Source organism: Sander lucioperca, chromosome 6 (assembly GCF_008315115.2).
Source record: "Sander lucioperca isolate FBNREF2018 chromosome 6, SLUC_FBN_1.2, whole genome shotgun sequence".
Lineage (NCBI taxonomy): Eukaryota > Metazoa > Chordata > Actinopteri > Perciformes > Percidae > Sander > Sander lucioperca.
In genome coordinates this window covers 38,782,668-38,809,369 of record NC_050178.1, presented here as the reverse complement: position 1 = coordinate 38,809,369, position 26,702 = coordinate 38,782,668, and the positions used below count along the sequence as shown (strand labels likewise).

Here is a 26,702-nt window from a genome sequence, read left to right as displayed (position 1 = left end):
CATTGAGGGGCGACCCTCAAATGTATGTGTGTTTTGTTGTTCTGATGGAATATGCCATTGATACCGATGTCTATTTTTATTATTAATTCCTTTGCATTTTACTAAAGGAAATGCATTGTCAGTAAGGTCAAATGATGAGGGTACTGCTGTTGTCTGTTACCTTTCCAAGTCTTTTAAATGCTGTTAGTTTTAATATTTTACAGTAAATTTGTCTGCAATGGAATGAGCACAATTTGCATGCAGTTTTGAGCGATCAGATCATTTTTGTGTTTCTTGGCCTCTCCGTGAGCTTGATGTTTTATGTTGAACTCAGTCAGACCTGGTTTCTAGGCGATTTCATATTGAAAAGCTGTGTAATATTTTGAAATAAATAATTCTTAAAAAAAAATGCTGAAGCATTTCTTTTCTGTGTTGGCCATATTAGGCATCAGAGATTTAATTCATCCTTATTTAATCAATCACCTTTTGAAGTCTGACCTTGGAGGGGCAAGACCACAGCTTCTGTCTTGCCAGTTCTTGCTGACACCAGACAGCTCTTTGTTTCATTATTTTAGTGAGCTCAGGTCTGAGAAGGGAGAGGGCTTTTCACAAAAGGGCACTGGTTCAGTTTTTACTGTCACCGCAATAAATCTGGATGACCTCAAAAACTACTAAATTAGCAGTTGCGAATCATAGCCACACGGGGGCAGTATAACACCACACATCAAGGCCAAATCATCACCCTGCGCTGTTATCGTCCTTGACAGACTTGTTCCAGTGTAGAGAGTGAGAACAACGTATTCACAAATATATCCAATTGGTCACAAGAAGACAATGTTTGTTAAAGTGTATTTGCTCCAATACCACAAGTTTGCAGACAGCAGTCGTGCTGCGGCCCGCTCTTTGCGGATGTTGTGTCTGAACTTTCGGAGTATTGACAGACACCGGGGCCTGTCTGGGATGGACACTATTTATGGCCCTACTCGGGTTACTGCCAGTGACCTCGTAAAGAAATGAAGAATCTCTATGCAGGGGGGGATCAAAAGCAGAGGAACCAAGATGTCTGTTCTCATTAACCTTCATGGCGGATCCAAATCGATGACCAACTGCTGTTTTTTAGCGCAAAGCCTGAGTGCTGGATGTAGTCTATCCAAAATGGAACATTTAAGTGGAAGACGTCAGAACGTGAAACACACATCGGGTTACCCAACCCACCTTTCGACTTAATGGAGGCTATAAAGCGTAAGGAAAACCGTGTACAAATTACAAAAAAAACTTTTCCTCTGCGTGTGAGGTCGTTACAAGTGCGCACAGTATAACCTTATACTTGCTCCATTGGCCGCCACCGCAGCGTACGTGCACTTGTGTAATGAATGGCGTCGCAGGCAGGCATACTTTCTCTCACCCATCATCGGTGAACAGGCCCCACATTTACTGCCTCAGGCCTCTTGAGGTTTACCACCCAAAGTTCTTCAACAGCCATGTTTGGGTGGCCTTATTTCGTCGTGTCGTAAGTAATCGTGTGCTTACCCTCCAGAAATGTTGAATTGCTTATTTTTGTCATCCTTAATGCAGACATGGTGCAGTGAATAAATGGGGCTTTAGACGCGTCAGGACAGGAGAGCTGATTGCAAAAAAAAAAGGCTGAGGTGTAATCACTGAGGTGGAAGTAAAGTCACAAGATCACTCTGTGATTCACACTTCAGAATTAGGAGTTTTTTTTTTTTTTACCAGTTTGGTTTCAAACCGTGAGACATACCACTAGCTGTTTTGTCTGACTGTTCGTGTCCTATTTTAGTTTATTTGACATTTCCACTGGAACAGCCGTATCGGCAGTTATATTCTGAACCCTGTGCTCCCTTATTAAACAACTGCGAGTCCACACACCAGCATATACTGGCTTTAATTATTTTGATTATTGCCCAAAGGTCGTTTTTAACAGTTAAAGTTTAAGTAATTTATCTTTGTGTTTTACAACGTGATCATTAGCATAATGTAATTTATCTCAAAAAGACAAACATTTCTCTCCACTGAACTCAGACACATCAATCACAACACGCTCATCTTACATTTGTCACTTTTCCAGTCCCCTACATCAGGAAAACGGTGTCTCTCAGAGGGTTTAATGCAGGGATATCGATTTAGGAGGAAGAAATATGCCTCACGTTATGAGCAGATATTTCCTTAATGTTTTTCTCCCCTGGGCGATGATTATTGGTGGAATAATCCCAGAGGGGATCCAATAACCCTGCTCCTCTGATACATGACACGCCAAGACACTTTTACTTTTTTCCACAATACCACAATATATATGGATACGTCTGCAACCTGCCATTCTGGCTTAAGACTGAAACACTGAAGCGAATACACACACGGAAACATGTTAAGATTCAAGATCAAGATTCAATACTTTATTGCCATACAACTCGATGCAAGTTGCTAGGAATTTGCTTCAGTGTGCTCATGACAGGACATCAACAAAATACAACAAAAATATAGAGCTAATATATACACATATGGTATCCCACACGGGATCACACTTGACACAGGCAGATAAAAGAAGGGCACACCGCTCACTACATACCTGGATGACAGTCCAGGAGGCTAAAATAGCAGATGTCGAGTTTAAAGTGACACGTTGCATAGGGATGCATAGCGCAAAACCACAACTTTGCAATAAATAGATCAAATACCGCTAGTATGTATTAAGAAGTAGAATGGCTCTGTAACAACTATACATGTAATGGGAAGTATAAGGGAAGCCAAATTAAATTTCACACCGCTCCACCTCACACTTTCAAGTCCGTGTTTACGTCACATGATCTGGTTTCCCCTGATTCCATCTGGCCCCTCTGAGGATAAGATAAGTGCTGTGGGCTGTTGCATCCATTAGCTGCCTCGCTTTAAGATAAAAGGCCTGCGATACCCATTGCGACACACAAGTTCAGTTCTAGACACAACCATTTGCCGGTGCAGACAGGATATATTAGGTTTTAGTGTTTTTTTTTTTCCCTTCACTTACACAGTTCATCTACTTTTGTTTATTTTGTCTGCAAGCTGGATTAGCGCCTTGACAGCAAAGAAAGCGCAAAGAAAAGCCCGGTGACAGGACAGTCTGGAGCTGTCCAACGTCCTGAATTTATATGCAGCGCATCTGGCCCTGTCCATGGTGCTGAAACTAAGATCTTTACTTAGTTGAATGTTTTTTTTTTTTTTTTTTAATCTAAATCGTGCATCCTGGTGAACCCACGTCAATTATTAATCTGTTCTCAGTCCAAAGTCAGACAGATCGATTTGTAATAGATTCAAGCCTAATTGAATCCGTTTAAAATAACATACTTTCTCACTCATGATAACAAAATGGTCATACGGGTTTGAGGACAGTTCCAGACAAGATTAAGATACATGCCTGTGCTCCTTGATGTAGTCCTGGAATTCATTACATTTCATGGTGTATGTTTTTTGTTGTTGTTGCTTAGATAACTTAGAAGGCACGTATCTTTTATACTACTCCCAACAAAAATGCCTCCAATAACACATGGCTCACAAGGAAGACATCTGAACGTATCGGATACTCCTCACCTTGGGTCGTTAGCAGACATCGACCTCCTCAAGTCTTAACGACTGCAAATACAGCGCAAAGCAATCAATCGCCATCAACACACTAGAATATTCTAGGGATGGAATAATTGATAGGCTGTCTCCTGGTGCGTAACGGAGAGGCGGTGATTAAATTGTGTTTAACATCGCGGTTGGGGGTGGGTAGATTTACACCATCCGCGCGTATAGCCGAACATAGAACCAAGTATTGATATGCAGACACCATCTGTAACATGATCGAAGTGTAGAGGTGAAGAAGACTATTATGTGATTAGGAGGGGCCATCGACTCGTGCACAGTCCAGCACCTGTCAGTCATCAGACCCCCCTCCTCAGCTCAACTCAAGTTATCCACAAGTAATGGAGTGGTGGAAATTGAAGTGTAAGATGACCTCAAGCCTGTGATCACTAGGAAAACTTCTACCAATTTGAACAAAAATCAATAATCATTTCAGGGACCTTGTATATATGTATGTATGTTTTTCTATTTGTGATCTGTTGTACCCGCTACGTTTTAAGACTGATGCATTGAAACAAGCCATACGATGACGACAAACGACTTTGCAGTCTAAGAATGGCTGTCATGTATCCCATCTCTCCTTGGACATACAGGCACATAATTATCTCCCCACTTCCTCTCCATCCCAACAGTCCAGGCTAGTTGTGAACTACATGACATCAGTGGGGAAGAGGGGGTGTACTTGGGAGCTGGTGAACTGGGCGGGCGCTGTTGCACGTGTTCAGAATGGGGAAAACGGGCTCGCATCGCATTTCTCATGTCCAATCGATCCCTGCTCGGGAGGAGCGACGGGAGCGCAACTATCACTCCTGCATCACTTTACCATCACTCTCTTCAGTATCTCTCCGGCCACTGTAACGCCTCTGTGTGACAGTTGCGCGCAGGGGGATGCACTTGTGTGGAGTGTTCGCCAAAAACATCAGCCCGGTGTCTCTTTGGGGGATTTACGCACTTTTGATGACTTTCTCCTCCGTGTGGTTTTGAGATTTTACGCGGCAAGATCATGGCACATTGGAGCACATCGCTATTGCGCGAGCTCTGTTTTCTCACCCGGCTCCGGAGGGCTGGTTCTCTGGTGAAGCAGTAGCCATCCTCGCCCCTGCTTCAGTGTGTTTGTGCGCGGGCTCCGGGAACTGGACATGAGGCTCAAAATGATTGCCCCGTTTAGTGGAAAACAAAATCAGTGGAGTTGAAGCAGAAAGTGGCAAAGCTCTCTACTGTCTCACCTGGATCCTTTACAATTCCCTGTGATCATGCCATCAAGTTGATAGATTTGGGTAAGGTGGTATTTTTTTATTCAAATTCAATTAGTATATATTTACACTTTAATTCCCGGTGTCTTCTCATGGCGCGCAGTCAATAGGCTATTGAAACGAGGATGGGGTCAGAGGGTACTTTGGCTGTAGAGAGATGTGGAACATTTTTTTACATGGGCAGCAGGGAGAGAAGGGGTGGTGACTTGCTGACTGACTCACTAAACGACTGGCGAGCTGAAAGCAACTTTGATGTTCTTGGCTCAGAGCGCGGCGAAAACATTTTTGCTGAGGAACGATTTCTTAAAAGAACAGAAGGACTTCCAACGAACCCTTCCCTGATCTCCTAGTGACTCCGCTCCCTCTTGGTGCGTGATTGCCATGCGTAAAAATGGGACACATGATGAGCCGATTCAAACGGCCGTCAATTCCGCTGACCGTGTGTAGCGCGTGAGAGCAGGGAAGATTGAGATGAGATTGATGCAGTGTTTCATCGCTGTGAGGTTAAATAAGCGATCGGCCGAAGCTCGGCGCTGCTTAATACCTATTGAGTGATCTGCGAGGCTGATACGCTGACCGGGCTCTTTTCACGCGCCTTCTAATCGATTTGCATGGATCATGATCGGCTGGAGATGGAGAGGAGAGCGCGCGGAGCTCAGACATGCAAGAGAAAAGTGGGGCCGCCGGGCTCTCCGGGCAGATTGCGCACGGAGGCAGGGAGGTGTGATGCAGAAGCTAATGGGCACGCTCTATTGGGCGCACACACTCGGCACGCATAGACACACTCCCTCCCCTCTCTCTTATCCGCACACACAAACTGAGAGGGGAAAATTACTTGGCGCATGTTAATGGGCGCAGTAATGAGACCCAACCCCTATCGTGTTGTAATTGTTAGTCATCCTTGTCTCAACCCCTCCCTCTCCCATCCTCTCCTTACCTCCCTCTCCCTTTGCGTATATCCCTCGCCGTCCCGCTGCTCAGCTCTGCGATTTGTACTGTATTGAAAGAGTGTAATTATTTCCCCATTGTTTTTAGCGCGCCGCACTGGCACTCCACAGAAAGTGGTGTCATTAGTTTGACAGGGCGGACAGGAGAGGAGAGAGAGGGAGAGGAGAGCCGGATGGAGAGGATCGGTCCATGGACTTAATTCTCATTGACAGTCACATTAACACAGGAGCAGCACTCTTAATCCTGGGGAGATTACTCTCTCCAACCTGACCCCCTGTCACCCAACCATCCTCCACACACACACACACACACACACACACACACACACACACACACACACACACACACACACACACACACACACACACACACACACACACACACCTGTAAGAGAGTGGCACTCTTACATCTAGCTGTGCCGCTTTAGTGGATGACTTCTCCTCTGTCTTTGTCACCCTTTTCCATCTCCTCACACCCACACATCCTTCCACTGCACATTTCACAGATCCACACACACAGACACACAAAAAAAATTCACACACTTGGTAATGACTCTTTTCTCCAGGCTCACTCTCATCTGAAACCTTTCCTCTTCATGCCCCCCCCCCCACTCCTCCTATAGTAGCTCCCAGTGGTGGGACAACCGGTATGCTCAGAGGGCTGTTCGGCTCTACATGTCTCAACAGCCTCCTATTTACTTACCCCACAGAGGGCTGTTCAGGATGACTGGCTGGGGATGAGGGGGAATGGATTGTGTGCATTTGTGATTGTGCATGAGGACATGGCCAAGCAGAGAGGCGATGGACGGCAGCGAAGAGAAGGGAGAGCAAGGGAGGCGAGAGAAATGAGCCTGATAGATAGAAAATATTTGTGAGAGATGAGATTAAGGTAAGGAGATAGCGTGTGTGTTGGTGTGTAAGGGAGAAATAGACAGCTTATATGTGAAATGACCTATGTGTGTGTGTGTGTGTGTGTGTGTGTGTGTGTGTGTGTGTGTGTGTGTGTGCCTGTGTGTAAGTAATATGAGGGACTCTGCACAATGGAATCTTGTGAATCTGTGTGCTTGTTCATGTGAGGAAGAGAAAACACTGAGATGATGATGATCATGTGTGTTTCTGGTGTGTGTGTGTGTGTGTGAAAGGCGTTCTGAATAATATACTTGATGAATAAACAGGGATCAGGCATGTAGGACTGGTGAGGTGACAGCAGCGCGACAGATTGGAGATCACCTCCACACACACACACACACACACACACACACACACACACACACACACACTGGCATTAACAGGTTGACTGTGATGAATGGATACTTCCCAACTGAGAGGAGGAGGAGGAGGAGGAGAGGAGTGGAGAAAAGAGACAAGAGGAGAAGAGAGGAGAGTCATTATTTCATGTCATAGGCAGAAAGATGGAGAAAGGCCTTCCTTTTGTAAATGACAATGTCCTGGACAATGGCTTTTCATCTTGGGCCGTTTCTAGGTGCATCGAGTCTGAGAACATGAATAGGCGTCATGCGTTCTGAGTGGACAATAACGTCTTCATTTAGAGAAAATACACCAAGAGACTGACGTCTCTTCTCAAACAGGAGATCCATGACTCTAATAAAGGAAAGAGGGATATTAGACCAAAAAGCGTGTGTCTGTTTCTTGTCTCAACCACAAAACCGCAGTTGGACAGAGGTCACGATCCATGGTAAAAAAGGGTAAAGTTCAGATGTTGCTGACAGGCCAGAGTAGTAACATGTGATACCTTGTTAATAGTGTGTGGTGATCCACCAAGTTTAGGCCTCAATGCATAAAGGAAATCTGTTACCCCCCCCTCTTTCTGTAGCCAACAGACTGACACAGATCCTCTCCCCTGTTGTGCATATTGCTCAGCAGTCTTTAATGCGTTTACTAACTCAGGCTGGGAGAGTTTTATCTAATCCACATTCATCACTAAATGTCTGAATTGTGAATGACCACTTAATCTGTTGAAATACTCATGCTCAGAATGGTTCTAACGTTGGTGTTGTCTGCCTCAGACAATTTATTTAGTCTACGTTCCATTTTTATCTTATATTTGAATGATTTTCTTAGCGTTTACAACCCTAATTGAGCTGTTTTAAATAGAGCAACGTCACACTAATGTATTCAATTTAGAGCTAGACCGATAAATCAGCCAGACCAATATATCGGCTGCTATAAGCTTACTTCAGCCATGTTGGTATCTGTGTATATGTCAGCCGATATTTGACAACCTGCAGTACAGAAATGCCAAACTAGGTTTGAGGTTAATTAGAAACAGTGTCACCATTAAATATTTTTTCCATCATCTATCTATCTATCTATCTGAAGACATCACCATCATCCTTTTTTCATTACCACCGCCAAAACAGCACTGACAGGGATCATGCACCAAAACATATGAGCACAGTGGGGTAACTTTATCAATACAAATGAAGTAACAACACAGTTGGTCCAATCCTTAAAGCGTTCTAAGGTGCCTGTAAAGCAAAGGCGTGGGGATGGTTCTAACTTTCCTCTCACACAGCAATCATTTTGTAAGAGCAGGTACCAACTGGTCTGAACAGTGGAGGTCACATGTTGGAGCGCCACAGCTGTGTGTGTTCCTTGACTTCCATTCTCCCCTCTGTCAGTCAGTCAGTCAGTCAGTGACAGCAAGGCATCAGTGTCCTGTGTGGCGCCATCACACAATCCAGACTCTCTCTAATTCCATCTAACAGGTCCTGCTTTGACTGACAGCCCACACTGCCACATGGCTTCCCTCTGTTTCAGCCCAGAGGAGAAAGTGAAAGGCACACCAGCCGCATTCAAACTTATTGCTCTAATGGCTCACGGTTAGAGGATTACTGTTCTTTAGGTGCTGAGTGCTTTGAAAGAGTCAGTCATGTACCGTTGAGGATTTTTTTTTTTAAACATCTGTTTGGAATTTTGGAGTAATCAATTTATGTTAAATTCTTAGTCATTTTCAATTAGGAGTGAGTTTTTGAGGACGTCGTCACCCTTTTGTGAAAACTGAAAATAACACCACTTCACAGGAATCAAGGTGATTTCTCCACAGCTCCAACTGACTTTGGCCGTGACAAATTTCCCAGAGTGATAGTAATGATTGTAATTGAACAGACACAGTTCCTTCCCACAGTGCTCTATCTATCACCTTGGATGCAATCTGCTGCTTCTACTCTTGTGTGTGCGTCTGTGTGTGTCTCTGCGAGAGAGAGTGTGTCCCTGTTCGCTCCCCTCTGGCAGCTGGCAGATGTGCTGGTAACCGTGAGCGACAATGTTAGTGTGTTTGTAGGATTATGAAAAGCTCCCAGCATGCTCTGCAGCGTGGGTCCACTGTGAAGCCGTAGTGAGGAAGCGGTGCGGTAGTAGCGAAGCCTGGGGCGGTCATCACAGCAGCCCTCAAACAACACTGTATCTGATGAGGGGGGTGGTGGGTTCAACCCTGTGGGATGCAGAACATGAAAGGGGGGGAAGTGGTGGAAGGATGGGGAGGAGAGGAAGAGATAGAAAACAACAGAGAGGAATAGAGGAAGCCAGGGCCTAAACTGAGCGCAGCGTTGGAAGGAATAGATGTTGGAGAGAAATGCTTCAAAAGAGAGGAGTATGGGTAGTCAGAACTAAGATGAAATCTGTCAGAGGAAAGAGTAAAGTGTGCGTAAATGTGGATGCAATGCGATGTGTTGGTGCACACAGGTCATATGTGTGTGTGCTGGAGGTGATGGCTTTGTAATGAAAACAGCAGGCAGCCAGTGGTTCAGGGTCCCTCTTGGTGGCTGACTGATGTCAGTCACCAGCGGACAATAGCTTCCCTTGGGGATGGCTGCTCAGATCAGGATGAATGGTTGTGTGTTTATTGTGCAAGTAAACCTTCATTAAACATGTTTTCTCATATATTCGAGTTCCGATTACTGTTACTCTGCTCACTCTGTTCATCTGGAAAGTGTGCAATCTGTACATTGATATCACACGTGGTAGGACTGGAAAACAAGTCAGATGGAGTTCATACTGTAAGCTTTGCTGACACCACTTGCATCTAGGTTACAATCTACATTGAGGAGTCAGATGCTGCACATATGACTATCAGCCTATGCTTTCTTAAGACAATTAGGTCTTTTCCTCCCAAATGTGTGTGTGGTGAGAATATGCATCTACAAGCATGGGAGCATTTGTCTGAAAATGTTTCTGTGTCAGCTGATTTCTGTGTATGATCCTTGTATGGAATTGCTTTGTATGAGTGAGCGAGTACTTGTGCCTTTTTGTGAGTGTATGTCTCTTGAAGAAAGAGAGGGCTAGAAGCCCTGCTTGTCTCAAGGGAGCGGAGTGATATGGTGTCATGCTCCGGAGACCCACAGACAAATTAATTCACTTATTGACACTGCTGACACGTCTCAGTGACTTTGTAAAATGAACAATTGATCAGGCTTCCTCTCTCTCTCTCTTCCCGCTCTCTGTCTTTGTCTCTAGCTCACTCTCTCTGCACTCTATTTTCCCTGACCTCTCTATCTCTCTCTCTCTCTCTCTCTCTCTCTCTCTCTCTCTCTTCTTTCCTCCCTCCTTCTCTGCCATTTCCCACTCTGACCACATTCCAACTCCTTCATCTGTAGTGCTCTTCTTGTCCTTTCCTTTCGCTCTTTTTCTCCTTTTTACTTTTATCAAACTCTGGCCAATTGACAGGCGATGCACATACAGGTCATTAATATAATTACGAGCAAGCTGGTCATTAGCAGCTGAGGGGACTGATATAATCAAGATATTGGTTTGTCTGCATATATGAGTTTCTGTGCGTATACAGATATGCAGAGATAGCAAGAGAGAGAGTGTGTTTGCGTTAGAGAAGAAGAGGTTGCGAAAGCAGCTTCTGTCTATCTGTGTGTCCATTGATTTAAAGCTGTTGTGTGAAAGCGTCGAGAGTTGAGCTTCAGTGAGCGTTTGTCCAGAGCTTTTCTCTTGGCCAGAGGAGTAGCTACAACTACAGCGAGGCCGGGGCTCATAGAAAATCAAAACAGGCTTTACATCAAGGTTGTTTATTTTCCATTAATCATAATTTGGGCACAAAGCATAATGAACAACGTTGCTCTTGGGAGACTCACTGTCAGGACCTCGGCCGGCTTTTGTTTGGCTCAGGGCCGTCATTCGATACCAGCAGCCACTAAGGAAGTGTCCAGGCAGGGTTGGTAATACACTGCCACACACACACACACACACACACACACACACACACACACACACACACACACACACACACACACACACTTTGTTGTTATCTTTTTCTTATTCTTTGTACAGACAAAGGAGCATTGGTGTGTAGAAACCGTGTTTGAAACCTGCTGTGGTTCACCACTTCTCTCCTACCTCTCCTCCTTTTTCTCCCTCTACAGGTTGGGAAGGGAAGACAAACTTGGGGATTGGGTTTGAAAATTGGTAAAAAAAAGAACAGATGCTCACAATGAAAGAATGAATAGAGGGAAGATATAGAAAGAAAGGAGAGAAGCACACTGTAGACAAAAGAGTTGGTTCCTCATCACAGGGAAATTGTCCTTCCTGTTACAAACATTGAGATTGCTAAATTTTGTTCTCAAAAATAATAATTATAATCCCAGTCCTAATAAGAAAGTCTGGTATTGCTACTTTGGTACAGGTAACAAATAGTAAAGCCAGGATGTGAGAGACAACTTTATATTTGCATTTGTGCATGATCAGGGGCGGTTCTGGGGTGGGGGGAGGGGGAGGGGTCAAGGGTGGCCAGTGCCCCTGTAACATTAAGCCTCGACCCCCCCTAACTCTGGCAAATATTTTCATTCATTTTAACCCCACTTTATCCCTAGAGAGGGGATATTATTCATGTGCAGTGATAAATACCATGTAGCTTGCCCCTGAATGAGTATTCTTGTGTTTATTGGTATATGTGTATCGTTAGTCTTTTGTAGAACCACATCTATGGAGGGTTGGTGGTATGTAACACTTGTGTTTAACATAATTTGGTACACCTAAAATTGCATGTGGCCCAAGCCTGGCATCTCCATTTGAAATGGTCTAGAACCGCCACTGTGCATGATGCATAGTGTGAATAAAATGTGGGCTGGTATAAAGTCATTGTAACGGGGAAACGTTGCAGTTGTCACAGGGAGGAAGATCAGTTGTGGATACAGAGAGCATAACAGTACATAAAGATTGCGCTTCACCATTCTAAATCCAGGTGTTTACTTTGGTTGTTTTTTAAAGCGAGCCGCAGCCAGCAAGGATAAAAGAGGTGTAACAATAGGAGAAAGGCATCAATATTGCAGATACCTAGCTTGTCTCGAGCGGAGAGGGGAGGAAAACCTGCCAAAATGTGTGTGGGAGTGAACAGCCATCTAAAAGTGTCTACTTTACTTTCCACCTTTCCATCCATCTTCCAGTGCTGAGGGACACTGACTTTTAATAGCCTTTTATTGCTTTATTAGAGTGCGCCGGATTTACAGCCCGTGCCCTGCCTCTGTGTGTCAGCGGCTCTGGGGAGCGTTACTCTGATCTATGCTGGCCCAATGCTGGCTGTCTAGGATTTAAACGACTAACTTGTGAAGAGGAAACCAGGGACTGGGCCGAGGCCGCAGACTTGTTGTGTTAGCGAGCTAATGTTTATTAGCCTGTTAGTCTCTGTGTTTTTTTCCCCCTCCATAAAACAATTAACAGCCTACATCTGCCTCTGCCCCTCCTCTGCTTTAGTGGGAGAGGTTGTTAAAAGATTTTAATGAGGCCAGCAATGTGTGTGTGGCAGGTACATTAAGCAAAACCCGGCTTTGAAACAAATGCTGTTTATTCTGTTTAAACTGTGTAAGAGGACTGATCTGTATAGGTGTGTGTGTGTTTATGTGGAAATGTGTGTATGAGGGTGTTTGTCAGTTCACAGATAGATAAGATGTGTACGTGTGAACTGTATGGGTATACGTGTGGGTTTGTAAATGAGTCTGCTATTGTGTTTGTATGTGTATACCAGCTGGATGGGTGAGTCCATACTCCTTGAAGTGACTGGTCGCCTGCTTCTGACCATGAAACACACATTGGGACTCTGATCATTTCTGACTTTTATCCATGAAAGTGTCGGAGAGGAAAAAGAGAGAGAGAGGAAATTAGGAGTGATGTGAAAGAGATGGGAACAAGTTGGAAGAGAGAGAATCAGAAGGTGGGCAAAGAGCAACCTTGGAAAACACCAACATTTTCTGAGCACTTTGACAAACACGCACACAAACACACATATATTTCGTTGGCATCAGATCCTGACACGATGGCTTGTGCAACAAGGTGGGATTTGGACTTAAGTGCAGGCCCATCAATTGAGCTGTAATGGTACCTTAGCGCCAAGGCCATTCTCTGAACTCTGCAGTCAATACCAGAGTCAGGCAATGGTCCTGAATTCAGACCTTAACGCAAAACTTTCTCCCCTTTCTTTCTCCCAACCTGGCCATTTCACCAAACAGAGGATCCTCCATTTTATTGCTTGTTGGTTTATTGGAGAAAACAATACAGTGGGGGAGGTGTAGCGGTGAGGATGGATGGCAGTAAAAAGGTGCAATGTTATTATGTGTCCCTCTTCCTATATAAAACAAAACTATAGAAGAATTATATACAATGATATAAATGTACAATTGCTGTGGACCTTAAAGATGAACACAAAGTAGTTTTTTTTTATCACACAACTATTGGCACTTTCATACAGGTTCTTTAGAAGATTATGTCTGCGAATTTTAAAGTACATATTTATGACATGTGTGTCATAAACAGAACTATTATAATGCAAAATATCGCAGCGTGTTAGAAGTATTGTATGTGACTGGTAAGAAGTATTAGTATAGGGTTGTATAATATGTCAGCAAAACATTGTCATAAACATGTTTGTACATATATGGCACTTAGAGAAATGTATTATAATCATATTTTAATTATAATTTAAACATATACAGTGAGTGTATATACGAGTACATGCTGTACATTTTACAACTTACATCATCTCATCATTTTACAACTTACATTTCATCTGTAGAGTAGTCCCGTGTGCCTGACTCACAATATGTCCACTTCACCGCCTCTGTCTAATGCCACAGTCAGAGGAGCACACATGCGTGTTCTGACACTGTTTTACATTGACTTTGTAGCCTACAGAAACAGTGGGAGAGGAGAAAGCAGAGATTTACAGGTACATCTGCACACTGATAAAGGGAGGAGAGGGGATAATCAGAGAGAGAGAGAGAGACACACACACACACACACACACACACACACACGGAGGCATGGATAATGAAGAGAGCCATAAGGGCATAAGAAGAAATAAACAAAAAAACAGTAAAATTGCAGGCCGTGGCGGCTGAACATAAGGGTACGGAAAAATGGGGCTCTGGCACTGGTGTGTTAATTTTGTTTTTTTTTATTGCTTAAGCACTATTTTGAAACCAAGGACCAGTTTTTCAAAACACTACACACTGTGAATTGGCACAACCACACACCCAATTAGCAGAACATCTCAGACTCTTTGCAAAATGAAACACTCTTGCAAAAACTATACACTAATTTATAAAAAACATATACACATAACATTTTTAGCAATTTTACTTCTCAGTGATTAGAGTGTAAATGAAGTACACAGAGAAAGTGCAAGTATACAATAAGTCAATAAGTTCACCAAACACTACACAAGACCAATGCTGCAGACTGAGGAAAATATAATGTATTTCTCTCCATATACCCAAATCAGTCAACATGTTAACATGGAGAACCACAACAAAACATGTCCTAGTTTTCATACTACTACAGTAGTGTGCATAACACTGTTAGCTCAGCAAATAACAGACAAACATAAAATAATGTATCCAGTACAGGTTACAATTACAGTAAAAAAATAAACAACAAACAAAAAAAAAGATCTGAAAAAAAACTGAAAATACAGTACAGAAAATACTAGACTTTCCTGCAGCATTTTTATAGTGCTTAAACCTGATTGGTGTGTCTACAATTCAATTCAAGCAATCATGTGTTTGCGCACCCGATGGCTGTGTTTCATAGATTGGCTCATAGGTGTGGTCATTTGACAGTCAGTGCTTTGGAATTGCAACGGTGTGACATTATGATATACGTCTGTGTCTAATGTACTGTACAACAAGTGTGTTTAGTGTTTTGCAAATCACTGTGTGTATTGTTTTGCAAAAAGTGTGAGGCTGACATTGTGCTTATACTGGTGCACATCTGGGCCAATGTTTTGCTCCTTGAGGTTTTGATAATTGTGTAACACGTTTGATTTCAGTGTGTAAGCAATCGGCCAAAACTGTAAGTTTGTGTGTGTCTGTGTGTGTGAGCACACACCCGCTCTATCTGCCCAGTGACCCAGACGAAATGGTGAGAAGCGGCATGCTGTAATGGTTTAGAGTCGGAGGCAGACAAATATATAGAAACAGAACATTACACACCCTAACTGAATGTTAATACTCTGCAATTTGACAGAAATCTGAAACGCTTCACATACGATTCCATTGGGCTTTGTGCTTTCGCCCGATTCATTTTCAATATCGTTCCGCCTTAGGGAGATGCACTTTGTTTTACACTGATATGCTTTTTGTCTGCTTGGTCTGTGTCTGGGCACAGAATCAGCATATAGAGATACTGGTGTGATGCTTGTGTGGTCTGCATTCTCACTGCCTTTCTATTTCTCACACACGCACATTGGAGTTCAACCAAAGCCCATGTGACAAAACCCATACTGAATTGTGTGTTCCCGTATTTGAGATTTATACATTTTTATTGTTTGATTTCATTTTGTATTATTATGCAAATAATTTAAAATACCAAACCAGAATCATTGTAAAGCATTACCAAACTGAATTGCTGAAAATTTATAAAGTCAATGTAAAGAGAAAATTAAATTGCAGGTTGACTGTTTTTCTTTATGTAACTGTGGTCAAGTAAAAGCCTTACCCTCAGAACAGGACGCAGCTGGCCGTATGTGTTAGCGTTAGGTATCTGACATTTCATTAAAGTCCATTATTGGTCATTGAATCAGCCAGCCAATATATCAGTATAACTTTAAAGTTCATTAAAGTGTGTGATAATAAGAAAAACAAATAATCAAGACTAAAGGACTACGGTGTGGATTGCATCCACCCACAGTGTAGAACAGACAAACAGCACAGGATGTTTTTTCTTAGAGCTGTATCATTAATGGAACTAGAAATGCCAGGAAGGATAACAGCATCATTAAAGTTTAAAAGAGTTGATTCTAATGCGAGTTATTAAATATGCTAAATTTCTTTCCTGCTCATTTAGATTTTGTTATTTCAGGTTTACAGCAGTGAAGTAGACAATGAGAAAGCTCAGGGAGTCACCAAAGTGTTTTGTCAAATACAGTATCATGCGAAGTATCACACATTTCCAAGCAGTAGTTTTTCCTTTTTTTTTCAACCTCGATACTGGTCAAAATCTTAACATGTTGACCTATTCATGTGTTAGACAAAAGATCAAAGGTCACCAAAGTCATCATCCTGAAGATCGTGAATGTCCATAAGAAATATGAGAATTTGGCCAGTAGACAGATCTCACTCTAGACCAAAGTGTTTGAATGGATCAACCTAATGCCCAACATCATGACCTGGAGGCATCTAGTGAGGCAAAAAACAATCTTAGGTTGATGACAAGACTATCTTGTCACACAATCTGAAACAGACTTTTACAAATCATTCCATGTTTTTTCAGTGGAGTCTGATAAACAGCACTTTAGGAAATGCAATTACTCCAACAAGAGATAACATATCGATATAAGAAAGATAAAACAGAGACACAAAACTGGTGACACAGAGGTTATCAAGTAATGATGCAGTTTCTATTCTTCGCTCAGTTCTATTGAACAGGAACTTCCTGTACTGTCCTGACAAATGATATAATCTACGTGACTGACAAACAGCAGTGAGTTGGTAACATCCCCATCTTGCAGAATGTGTATCACTGTTTTATTTTTGATACATGTTCCCTGATGTGACGGATAAAGTTGCCGAGATGTTATGTAGAAGAAGGCTTTCATTTTTATGTTTGTGATTGGGCATGTGTGCTCGGAGAGTGCTGGCAGATGATGGTGTTTGGATGCAGGGCACACAGATATATTTGTGGCCGCGGTGAGATTGTTTCATTGCATGTCAATGAGCCCCTGTGTCACTCCTGTGTGATTACTGCAAGAAATGACACAAATCAGCCCTTCAGCCCACAGAGACACAGAGTGGGAGAGATGAGGTTGGAGGGTGATATAGGAGGAGGGGTGATTTTAGAAAGAGCAAGACTTGATGTTCTCAGATAATCTTGACTATGTCTGTGCTCTGTTTGTTAATGGGTGTGTGTGTGTGTGTGTGTGTGTGTGTGAGACCAAGTAGAGGTGACTGATGGGACGTTTTGTCCCTGAAATCCTGACGAGACTGAGCTGCATCTGGAGACCACACACACACACACACACACACACACACAGACACACACACACACACACACACACACACACACACACACACACACACACACACACACACATATGCACATGCACTGTTGTGCTCTTTTAATGAGTGTATCAGAGAACAAAGCTGATAAAAAATGCGAGCCTTTAAAAAGAGAATAAGACATGGGCTACAGTGCATGCCTAATCACACAGCACACACAGCACATGCACATTGCATACTCTCCCATACTGTACTGGAATGAAAACTACGCACAAACAAATAAACACACAAATGCAAATTTCAAATGCACAAATTACAATTACAATTACAAATACAAATACAAATACAATTAACGAACATGTCAGTGTGGGTACAACACTCCACTGTACAGGATGGCTTTGACATCTGCATTTCCATTTCACTTCCTCTGCAGGAGTGGCACTCAGAATACAATTCAATTCAATTCAATTCAATTCAATTCAATTCAATTTTATTTATAGTATCAAATCATAACAAGAGATATCTCGAGACACTTTACAGATAGAGTAGGTCTAGACCAAACTCTGTACTTTACGAAGCCCCAACTATTACAGTGGTTGCCTCAAGAGCAAGCATTAGCAGTAGCTATTGTGACAGTGGCAAGGAAAAACTCCCTTTTTTTGTTAGGAAGAAACCTCGGACAGACCCAGACTCTTGGTAGGCGGTGTCTGACGGCACCAGTTGGGGGAGTGGTGAATGGTGGCAATAATAGTCATAATAAAGATAGTGAAGCAGTGATCACAATGGTAGTCATAGTAGTTCATGTCATAGTAGGGCACAGCAGGGCGTTACGGGGTGTAGTGTGGCACAGCAGCCTGGGTGGACGCGGTTGGACGCGGCAGGACGCAGTCGGACACTGCGGGGAAACGCAGAGCGTAGCAGGGTGTAGTAAGTCCATAGCGTCAGCTGCACCCAGGACCCCGGTGTAGGTGCCACCCAATTCCAAGGCGATGTTCTGGGTGAAGAAGAAGCAAAGGGACTCCGGGGAGAAAACTCCCCAGAGCTAGGTTAGTAACAGGCATTTCTGGGACTAAGATGCACACAAAAGGAGACAAGTGAAAAGAGAGAAGAGGGAGCGGCTCATTGTGTCCTTGGAAGGAGCTTCCCACAGCAGTCTAGAGTTAAAATAGCATAACTAAGAGAGGCAGGCTAAAGAGAGGGGCCCTGGACCGGGCTCGTACTCTCCCCTGCCGGAACGGGCTTGTACTTCCTGCCTCCCTCTACTCTACTCTACTATGCTGCAACTCCTCACTCCCTAACTATAAGCTTTATCAAAGATGATGGTTTTCAGTTTATTCTTAAATGTGGCGACGGTGTCAGCCCCCCGAACCCAAGTTGGGAGCTGGTTCCACAGGAGAGGAGCCTGGTAGCTGAAGGCTCTGGCTCCGATTCTACTTTTAGAGACTCTAGGAACCACAAGTAGCTCTGAGTTCTGGGAGCGCAGTGCTCTAGTGGGACAATAAGGTACTAAAAGCTCTTCTATGTATGATGGTGCTTGACCATTTAGTGCTTTGTAGGTCAGGAGAAGGATTTTAAATTCAATCCTGGATTTTACAGGAAGCCAATGCAGAGAAGCTAATACAGGAGAAATGTGATCTCTTTTGTTAGTTCTTGTCAGAACACGCGCTGCAGCATTCTGGATCAGCTGGAGGGTCTTGAGGGACTTATTTGAGCAGCCTGATAGTAAAGAATTACAGTAGTCCAGCCGGGAAGTTACGAATGCATGGACTAGTTTTTCAGCATCGTTTTGAGACAGGATGTTCCTGATTTTGGCAATGTTACGAAGATGGAAAAAGGCTGTTCTTGAGGTTTGTTTTAAGTGGGCGTTAAAGGATAGATCCTGGTCAAAAATGACTCCTAGATTTCTGACAGTAGTGCTGGAGGCCAGGGCAATACCATCTAGGGTAGCTATATATTTAGATAATGAAGTTCGGTGGTGCTTGGGTCCCAGCACAATAACTTCCGTTTTGTTTGAGTTCAACATCAGAAAATTGTGGGTCATCCAGGATTTTATATCTTTAATGCACGCTTGAAGTTTAGCTAACTGACCGCTTTCGTCTGGCTTGATTGACAGATATAATTGGGTGTCGTCTGCGTAACAGTGAAAGTTAATTGAGTGTTTCCTAATAATATTGCCTAGAGGAAGCATATATAAAGAGAATAGAATTGGTCCAAGCACTGAGCCTTGAGGAACGCCATGGCTAACTTTAGCGTATTTGGATGGTTTATCGTTAATATTAACAAATTGGGATCGCTCAGAAAAATAGGACTTAAACCAGCTTAGTGCGATTCCTTTAATGCCAACTAAATGTTCCAGTCTCTGTAAGAGGATGGTATGGTCAATAGTGTCGAATGCAGCACTAAGATCTAATAAGACAAGTACGGAGACAAGTCCTTTGTCAGCAGCAGTTAGAAGGTCGTTAGTGATTTTCACCAGTGCCGTCTCTGTGCTATGATGCATTCTAAATCCTGACTGAAAGTCTTCAAATAGACTATTTCTATGCAGAAAGTCACACAATTGATTAGCGACTACCTTCTCAAGGATTTTGGAGAGAAACGGGAGGTTAGATATAGGTCTATAGTTGGCTAAGACCTCAGGGTCGAGGGTGGGTTTTTTCAGAATAGGTTTTATCACAGCTACTTTAAAAGACTGCGGTACGTGACCCGTTAATAAGGACATATTGATCGTATCTAGTAATGTGGTGTTGACCACGGGTAGTGCTTCTTTAAGTAGCTTCGTTGGAATGGGGTCTAAGAGACAGGTAGTTGGCTTAGCTGAAGAGACCCTTAACATTAATTGTTGGAGGTCTAAAGGATAAAAGCCGTCTAAATAAGTATCAGGTCTTATCGTTCTCTCTAGCCCTCCTGCGCCCAATGGTGAGTCGTTGGAAGCTGTGGGCAGAAGGTGATGAATTTTTTCTCTAATTGTTTTATCATTAAAAAAGGTCACAATCAAAACACATTCCCTACTTTTTGCAGTGTGTGTTTGTGCAACACAACATTAAATATTTTCCAGTATATGTTTAAACTGTTATTTTTAGATGTCCCCACTGCTCCTAAAATGTTTGCTTTTTTTATTTTCCATAGTCTTACTCCATTCTGCATTTTCTGCCCTCTCATTATCTCCCATTCTTTTTTCCCCTCCTTATGTCACTCCTTCATATTGTTTTGAAAGTGTAATTTATCTTTATAAATAGACACAAACAGTGCCCATAAACTTTGTCTCACTTTCATTGCCCTGCTAGTTTTTCACTCTCAAATATGTACTTGTTCCTGAGGTATCTCTTCTCGATCTTTGACTCATTCTTAGCAGTTGCTGTTGGTTTGTTCCCCACCAGGGGGCAGTGGCACTACACTGATGGCTCAGCGGAGGTATCAGGCTTGGATGGAGCTGACACATTCCCAGAAAGTTTCTGAACATAGCAGCAGACTGAGCTGCATATCAATGAGTCATGATGAATAATGAAGGTTCGAAGAGGAGAACATTTTGTTATTGATGTGAATCTGTTGTCTTTCATTTAGATTAGTCCCTTTGTAAAGAGAGGTGTGTGGACACACTCTTATGGCAGGATGGTAATTTACTCTGTATGTATGTGTGTGTGTCTAGGAGTGCAAACGCATCAGAAGCTGTCACTCAGCTGTAATTAGGAGTCTCTCCTGCTGTCCTCCTGTGTGTGTGTGTGTGTGTGTTTGTAGAATGTCAACTTGTGTTTCTGACTTGTTTGATCATCTGATTTGCTGCCATTGAATGTTTTAGCTATTCTATTTTTCTTAGGTGCACCCATTTTGGAATCAATTCAAGTTGTATTGCATTATGTACACTGTTTTAGTGTGTCCATATGTGTGTGTATGCTCATGACAGAGTATGAGGGAGTGTGTGTGTGTGTGTGTGTGTGTGTGTGTGTGTGTATGTGTGTGTGTGTGTGTGTGTGTGTGTGTGTGTGTGTGTGTGTGTATGTATATATGTGTTTGTTCTTGTTTAACTATATTCGTAGGATCCAAAAACCGGGAATACAGTATACTTATGGGGTCCGGACAGCTTTGTGGGGCCAAAATGCTGGACCCCACAACTTTATAGGGCTGTTTGAGGGTTAAGACTTGGTTTTAGGATTAGGGTTAGAATTAGGTTAGGGTTAGGGTAAGGGTTAAGATTAGGCATTTAGTTGTGATGGTTAAGGTTAGGGTAAGGTGCTAGGGAATGCATTATGTCAATGACGGGTCCCCACAAAGATTGAAAAATGCACTATGTGTGTGTGTGTGTGTGTGTGTGTATGTGTGTGTGTGAGTGTTGTGAGAGAGAGGGAGAGCTGTGTGATCTAGAGTGGGGATCACATTTAGCCTGGGGGTAGGTGAACCTTTTGTAAACAATGGATCTAACAGAATCTAGGCTTTCACATCTCTACCCCTGTGTGTGTGTGTGTGTGTGTGTGTGTGTGTGTGTGTGTGTGTGTGTGTGTGTGTGTGTAGAACTTCACACAAGACCATTGGAGGCCACTGAGAAACCCCAGGGTGGGCGGTCCACTCTGACCGAGTGTCTTTGTACCTTCCTTTCTCCAGGGGCTTCTTCTGTTTGAGGTGAGGAAGAGGAAGGAGAAGAAGAGGAGGAAGAGAGGGTGAGGGCTGAGGTGTGAGTGAATGCAGCCATGGCCTGTACACCCTGTCCATAGAGAAGCTACTAAGCGGAAGACAGATCAAAGAAGATAGAGACGACCAACAGGTGACACCACATCCTGCTCAGATGCACAAGAAAGCAGAACAACAAAAAAAGAAAAAACATCTTGTGCTGCAACTAATGATTATTTTCATTATCGGTTAATCTTTATTTTTAGTCATTAAATGATTCATTGCTTAGTCTATTAGGCAAATGTCAGAAAATAGTGAAAATGCCGACATCTTCAAATTGTTTTGTCCAACCAACGATTTAAAACCCAAAGATAACAGATCTGTGTGGATAGAAAACAGAGGAAAGCAGCCCATATTCACATTTTAGGACCTACATTAGAACCAGCAATTCTGCTTGACAAATAACTTAAATGATGAATCCATTATCACAAAATATGAACTAGTCGTTTCAGCAAAAAATTGAAATACAGCTGAAACGATTTGTTGATCAACAGAAAATGAATCCGCAATTCTTTTTGGTTATTGGTAATTTTCCTTGCAAAATATGCAAACTCTTCACTTGTTCCAACTGCTCACATTACTTGCTTTCGTCTTCTTTTAGTTTTGACGGTTGGTCGAAACAAAACAAGCAATTTAAAGACATCACCTTGGGCTCTGGGAAAGTGATGTGATGGATGATTTTCACTGTTTGTGGACGTTTGATATAAAATCATATATAATCAATTAATCAAGGAAACAATTTACAGAATTATCAATGAGGAAAATACCAATTACTTTCTGCCCTAATCCAAATAATATATTTCTGAGCTTAACCTCATGTTTCTTTGTAAATTGTCATGACTCATAAAGTCAACTTTTTGTAATTATCTGCTGCCAGAATAAATTGGAAGAGTTTATCCTAATGTCATACTAATAGGCATGAAAGGATGCTGGTAGCATTCTGAAGTGGTACCTATGGTGAGTTAGCTATACCCACATTATGTGTGTCTGTGCTGGAAGAATATTTTTCTTCCAGAAGGTTTATTCATTTATTCTGTTCTCGAGGTTATCATCTTTTCCTTTGACCTTTGCTAGCTTGCCTCTCACATTTTTTCTGCTTTTTTATAAAGCAATATTTTTGCTCTTCTGCCTCGTGTCTATTTTTGCTTTTTATGGGGGGAGGGAGTTCTAACCTCTTCTCATGCTCTCTTCCTCCTCCTCTCCCCCCTTTTGCTCGCTCTTTGCCCCTCTCTGTCCTCTATCCCTCTCTCAGGATGAAACTGTGGGGGAGGTCAGCTTGGCCTGTGCAGGTGGCCTTCCTCGTTGCCTTGGTGATGCTCTACATTGACCCGGTGTCCGCTGGCAGCCGTAACCATCGGGGACCGACAGGTACACCAGGTCTTGCTCTGAACCCCTCCTTCCAACACCACAAGAGGTTAATTACACTGTCACTGCCAAGGTATAACACATGTTCCCTGAGCCTGTCACTGACTGAGGGGGCTGAGCGATGTTCTCTGTCCCTCAGTATGACATAATGTAATCTATACGAGACCTCGTTTTGGGCTTGGATGCAAACACACCCCTGTTTGAATGATTGAGCCCATTCAGATTCAAATGGCACTTAAGCTGTCAGGAGCTGTCAACACAAATAGATCAGTGTGGGTGTGATCTGATCTCTTCTGAGTGGTTGCAGACTTCCAGCAGTTCAGGACTGATGCTGTTGTTTTTAAGAGGCTGGATTCTTAGTGGATTAGGGTTGCTTTAAAATAGGGTGTATGTCTTGTGCAGAAGAGGCCATATATAGGCTCATGACTTCTAATCCTCAGGCTCCTAATTGCCAGTGCCTACATTAATATGCATAGCTCTGCAGTATCCCCCTTTAACCAAAGCACCACTTCACTTCTTCCCTGAGAAATCCATGAAAAAAGATAGAAACCATAGCCAGTGCTGACTTAATTTAGGCCCCCAAGCTAAATCTATTCGCTATCCTTAATTTCCATAAGTCATGGAGACAGGCCTCCACTCAACCAAAAATGACCAACACAGTCTTATTAATATTTCATAGGGGCTGGCTGAAGGGACAGTTGTGCTGAGTCACAGCATCTTGCTCCTCAACTTGTTTGGGACAACCTCCCAAGTCACCTCCTCCTCACACTTAATTAGGACAATTTCCTTAATTATCTCTTGGTCCCTACGCTCTCACTGCTTGTGTTTTGCAAGGTGACCTTTATGTGCCACAGAAATGCTACCAGCATTCAGTCTGTGCAGTGAGTGATGGTATTAGTTTCCTTTTGGTGGAGAGAAGGCAGCCTGCTTACGGCAGGGACATTACTAATTGCAGGCCCTGTGTGTTGTGAAGGTCAGCATGGGTGCCTGCCACCTTCTTATTTCACTCTTGCTGTGAAACAAGATTACTCGCTCCCAAACCGACTGGTGCTTTTTATTACTCTAATTGGTGGAAGTTAGGAATTGTGAATACCAACACGACACACACACACACACACACACACACACACACACACACACACACACACACACACACACACACACACACACACACACACACACACACACACACACACACACACACAAAGGTTTTGAGGCTGAGAAATAATTGGCTGTACGTTATGACTGCTAGATACGTTTTCTGTGTTTTCTACTTAAGTGTTTTTACTGCTGTTCAGTTGGCAGGTCAATGAGAAATTGTTTGATCTGTGTTTCAGGTGATGTACCGCTTGCTGCCACATGGGGGCTCTAGAGGTCAAAAAATGCTCCTTCAGAAACATGTATTTCTTTTTTAGTCTCATGTCATTCTCAGAGGCAATCTGTCATTTTACAGAAACTCACCTAAAAACAAATCTATAATGGGAAAGGATGAAATGAATGTCAACTAACTATCAGACATGATATGACTGACAGCTGTCACTTTAAATAAATGTAGAAAAACAACATCTGCTTTCCTTTTTTTTTTGGCATATATATATATATATATATATATATATATATATATATATATATATATATATATATATATATATATACATATATGAATCGATTTTTGTTTTGTTGCACATGACCTGCATTTGGCAATTACTGGGTACATCTTAATATATATATATATATATATATAAAAATAAGAACAATGAACCTAAACAAAACACATTCTGAGAAATCTCACAGGAAATAGCTTTCCCCTCAGGTCCATATCTTAACACTGAAACATTCAGCACACACAAATGATCAACTAAGTATTCATTACTCATCCTTCTGTCACAGTGGCCCCTCTCACAAATAGAAAAATATGATATATATATATACATACATGTAATGCTGTTCATTTAGCCTATTACTATTTTTTTAATATCAAATACACAGAGCAATTTATAAGCAGGTCACACAATATATTGCATTCCGAAAGCTGCCAAGGTAATGCAACACAAACAATTATGCACTCTGAACATATGTGTCAGTATGTAACTTTCTTTGCTGGTAAATTGATTGATTGTGCTCTTACAGTTGCAACCAACATTCTCCTGTATTTTGACAATGAAATCTACTCATGTACCATTTCTCTTTTCTTGTTTGTATGCTTAAAATTCGATAATCTGAGACCAGCAGTTAAATCACAAGCTTGCTTAACTAATAGTGAGTATGGCCACAGCTTGTTATAGCATGTAACAATTTATTTTAGCTTCTAGGACCAATTGCTAATCTCTGTTTCAACGTATCGTTGATCACAAATGAAATCTTAAATTCCCAGAAAGATACATTTCTTCATGATTTCATGAAGTGTTATGGCGTTTTTCCATTACATGGTACCTGCTCGACTCGCCCCGACTCTACTCGCCTCGACTAAACTCGACACACTGTGCGTCCGTTTTCCATTGCAGATTTTAGTACCGCCTCAGCGTGGCTGGTCGTATGCCGGCTCGACGCACACACCAGCGCACAAGTATAAACATCAGGCCACTTGAGTTTGTTTTACAGTTCTGTGGAGGCTCCACGCAGAGCTTTCGCTGTAGCCTGTGTAGCCTATGTAAAAGTGGCCTGATGTTTATACCTGTGCGCTGGTGTGTGCGTCGAGCCGGCCATGTGTGTGTGTAGTTAGGCTACGGCGAAAGCTCTGCCGGAGCCTCTGCAGAACTGTAAAACAAGCGGCGCCGAAGTAAACTGCCGTGGCCTAACGCGACACACACACAGAACGTGGAAGGTGTGTGTTGCCAGAAGACACATTTTGTTTCAAATGAAGCTGGAGGCAGCAAAAAAACAGCTGGCTAAACTGTTTAAAAATAGCGGGTTTGTTCAGGACACCCCCGTCTGTCGCTTTCACGTCACCTTTTCGGCTCGCCTCAGCTCGCTTGGAACCTCGACTGAGGAGGTACTAAAAAAAGTACCTGTTAGCAGGTACCAGGTACTTTTTTTCGTAATGGAATACCAAAAAAGGCGAGTAGAGTCGAGGCGAGTCGGGCTGGTACCATGTAATGGAAAAGCGCCATTAGTGGGACCTCCTATTCTCTCCTTGGTTCTTTTTACATGAAAAGGGCTACTTTCATGTGCACTTTAAAAGCAAGCTTGTTGTACACACAACTGTGTCCATGCACTTCTATATTTGAGCATTCTGTACACCAGTCTGTGAGTCCTTATCTGAGGCTTCTTATAAGATGTCTCCTTAGTGAGCAGGTTTTATCCAGGCTGTTCTCATGAATCATTCGTACGTATATTGCTACGAAAAGTAATACGCTGTTGTTTGTGTATATTCAATGTATATATTACTGTGTGCAGCACCATGACTGCTGATGTATATATGCAAA

At 42.6% G+C, this 26,702-nt stretch overlaps 1 protein-coding gene across 1 annotated transcript in view; it reads left to right on the top strand.

The window, feature by feature from the left end:
• Nucleotides 1-4,366: 4,366 nt before the first annotated feature.
• Nucleotides 4,367-26,702, top strand: part of tafa4b (TAFA chemokine like family member 4b) — a 43,170-nt gene continuing 20,834 nt past the window's right edge. The window contains exons 1-3 of the mRNA XM_031278134.2: nt 4,367-4,874; nt 21,847-22,006; nt 23,165-23,280. Of these exons, the coding sequence (XP_031133994.1) occupies nt 23,166-23,280 (115 nt within the window). The 5' untranslated portion in view covers nt 4,367-4,874; nt 21,847-22,006; nt 23,165. The remainder of the gene's footprint in view (nt 4,875-21,846; nt 22,007-23,164; nt 23,281-26,702) is intronic.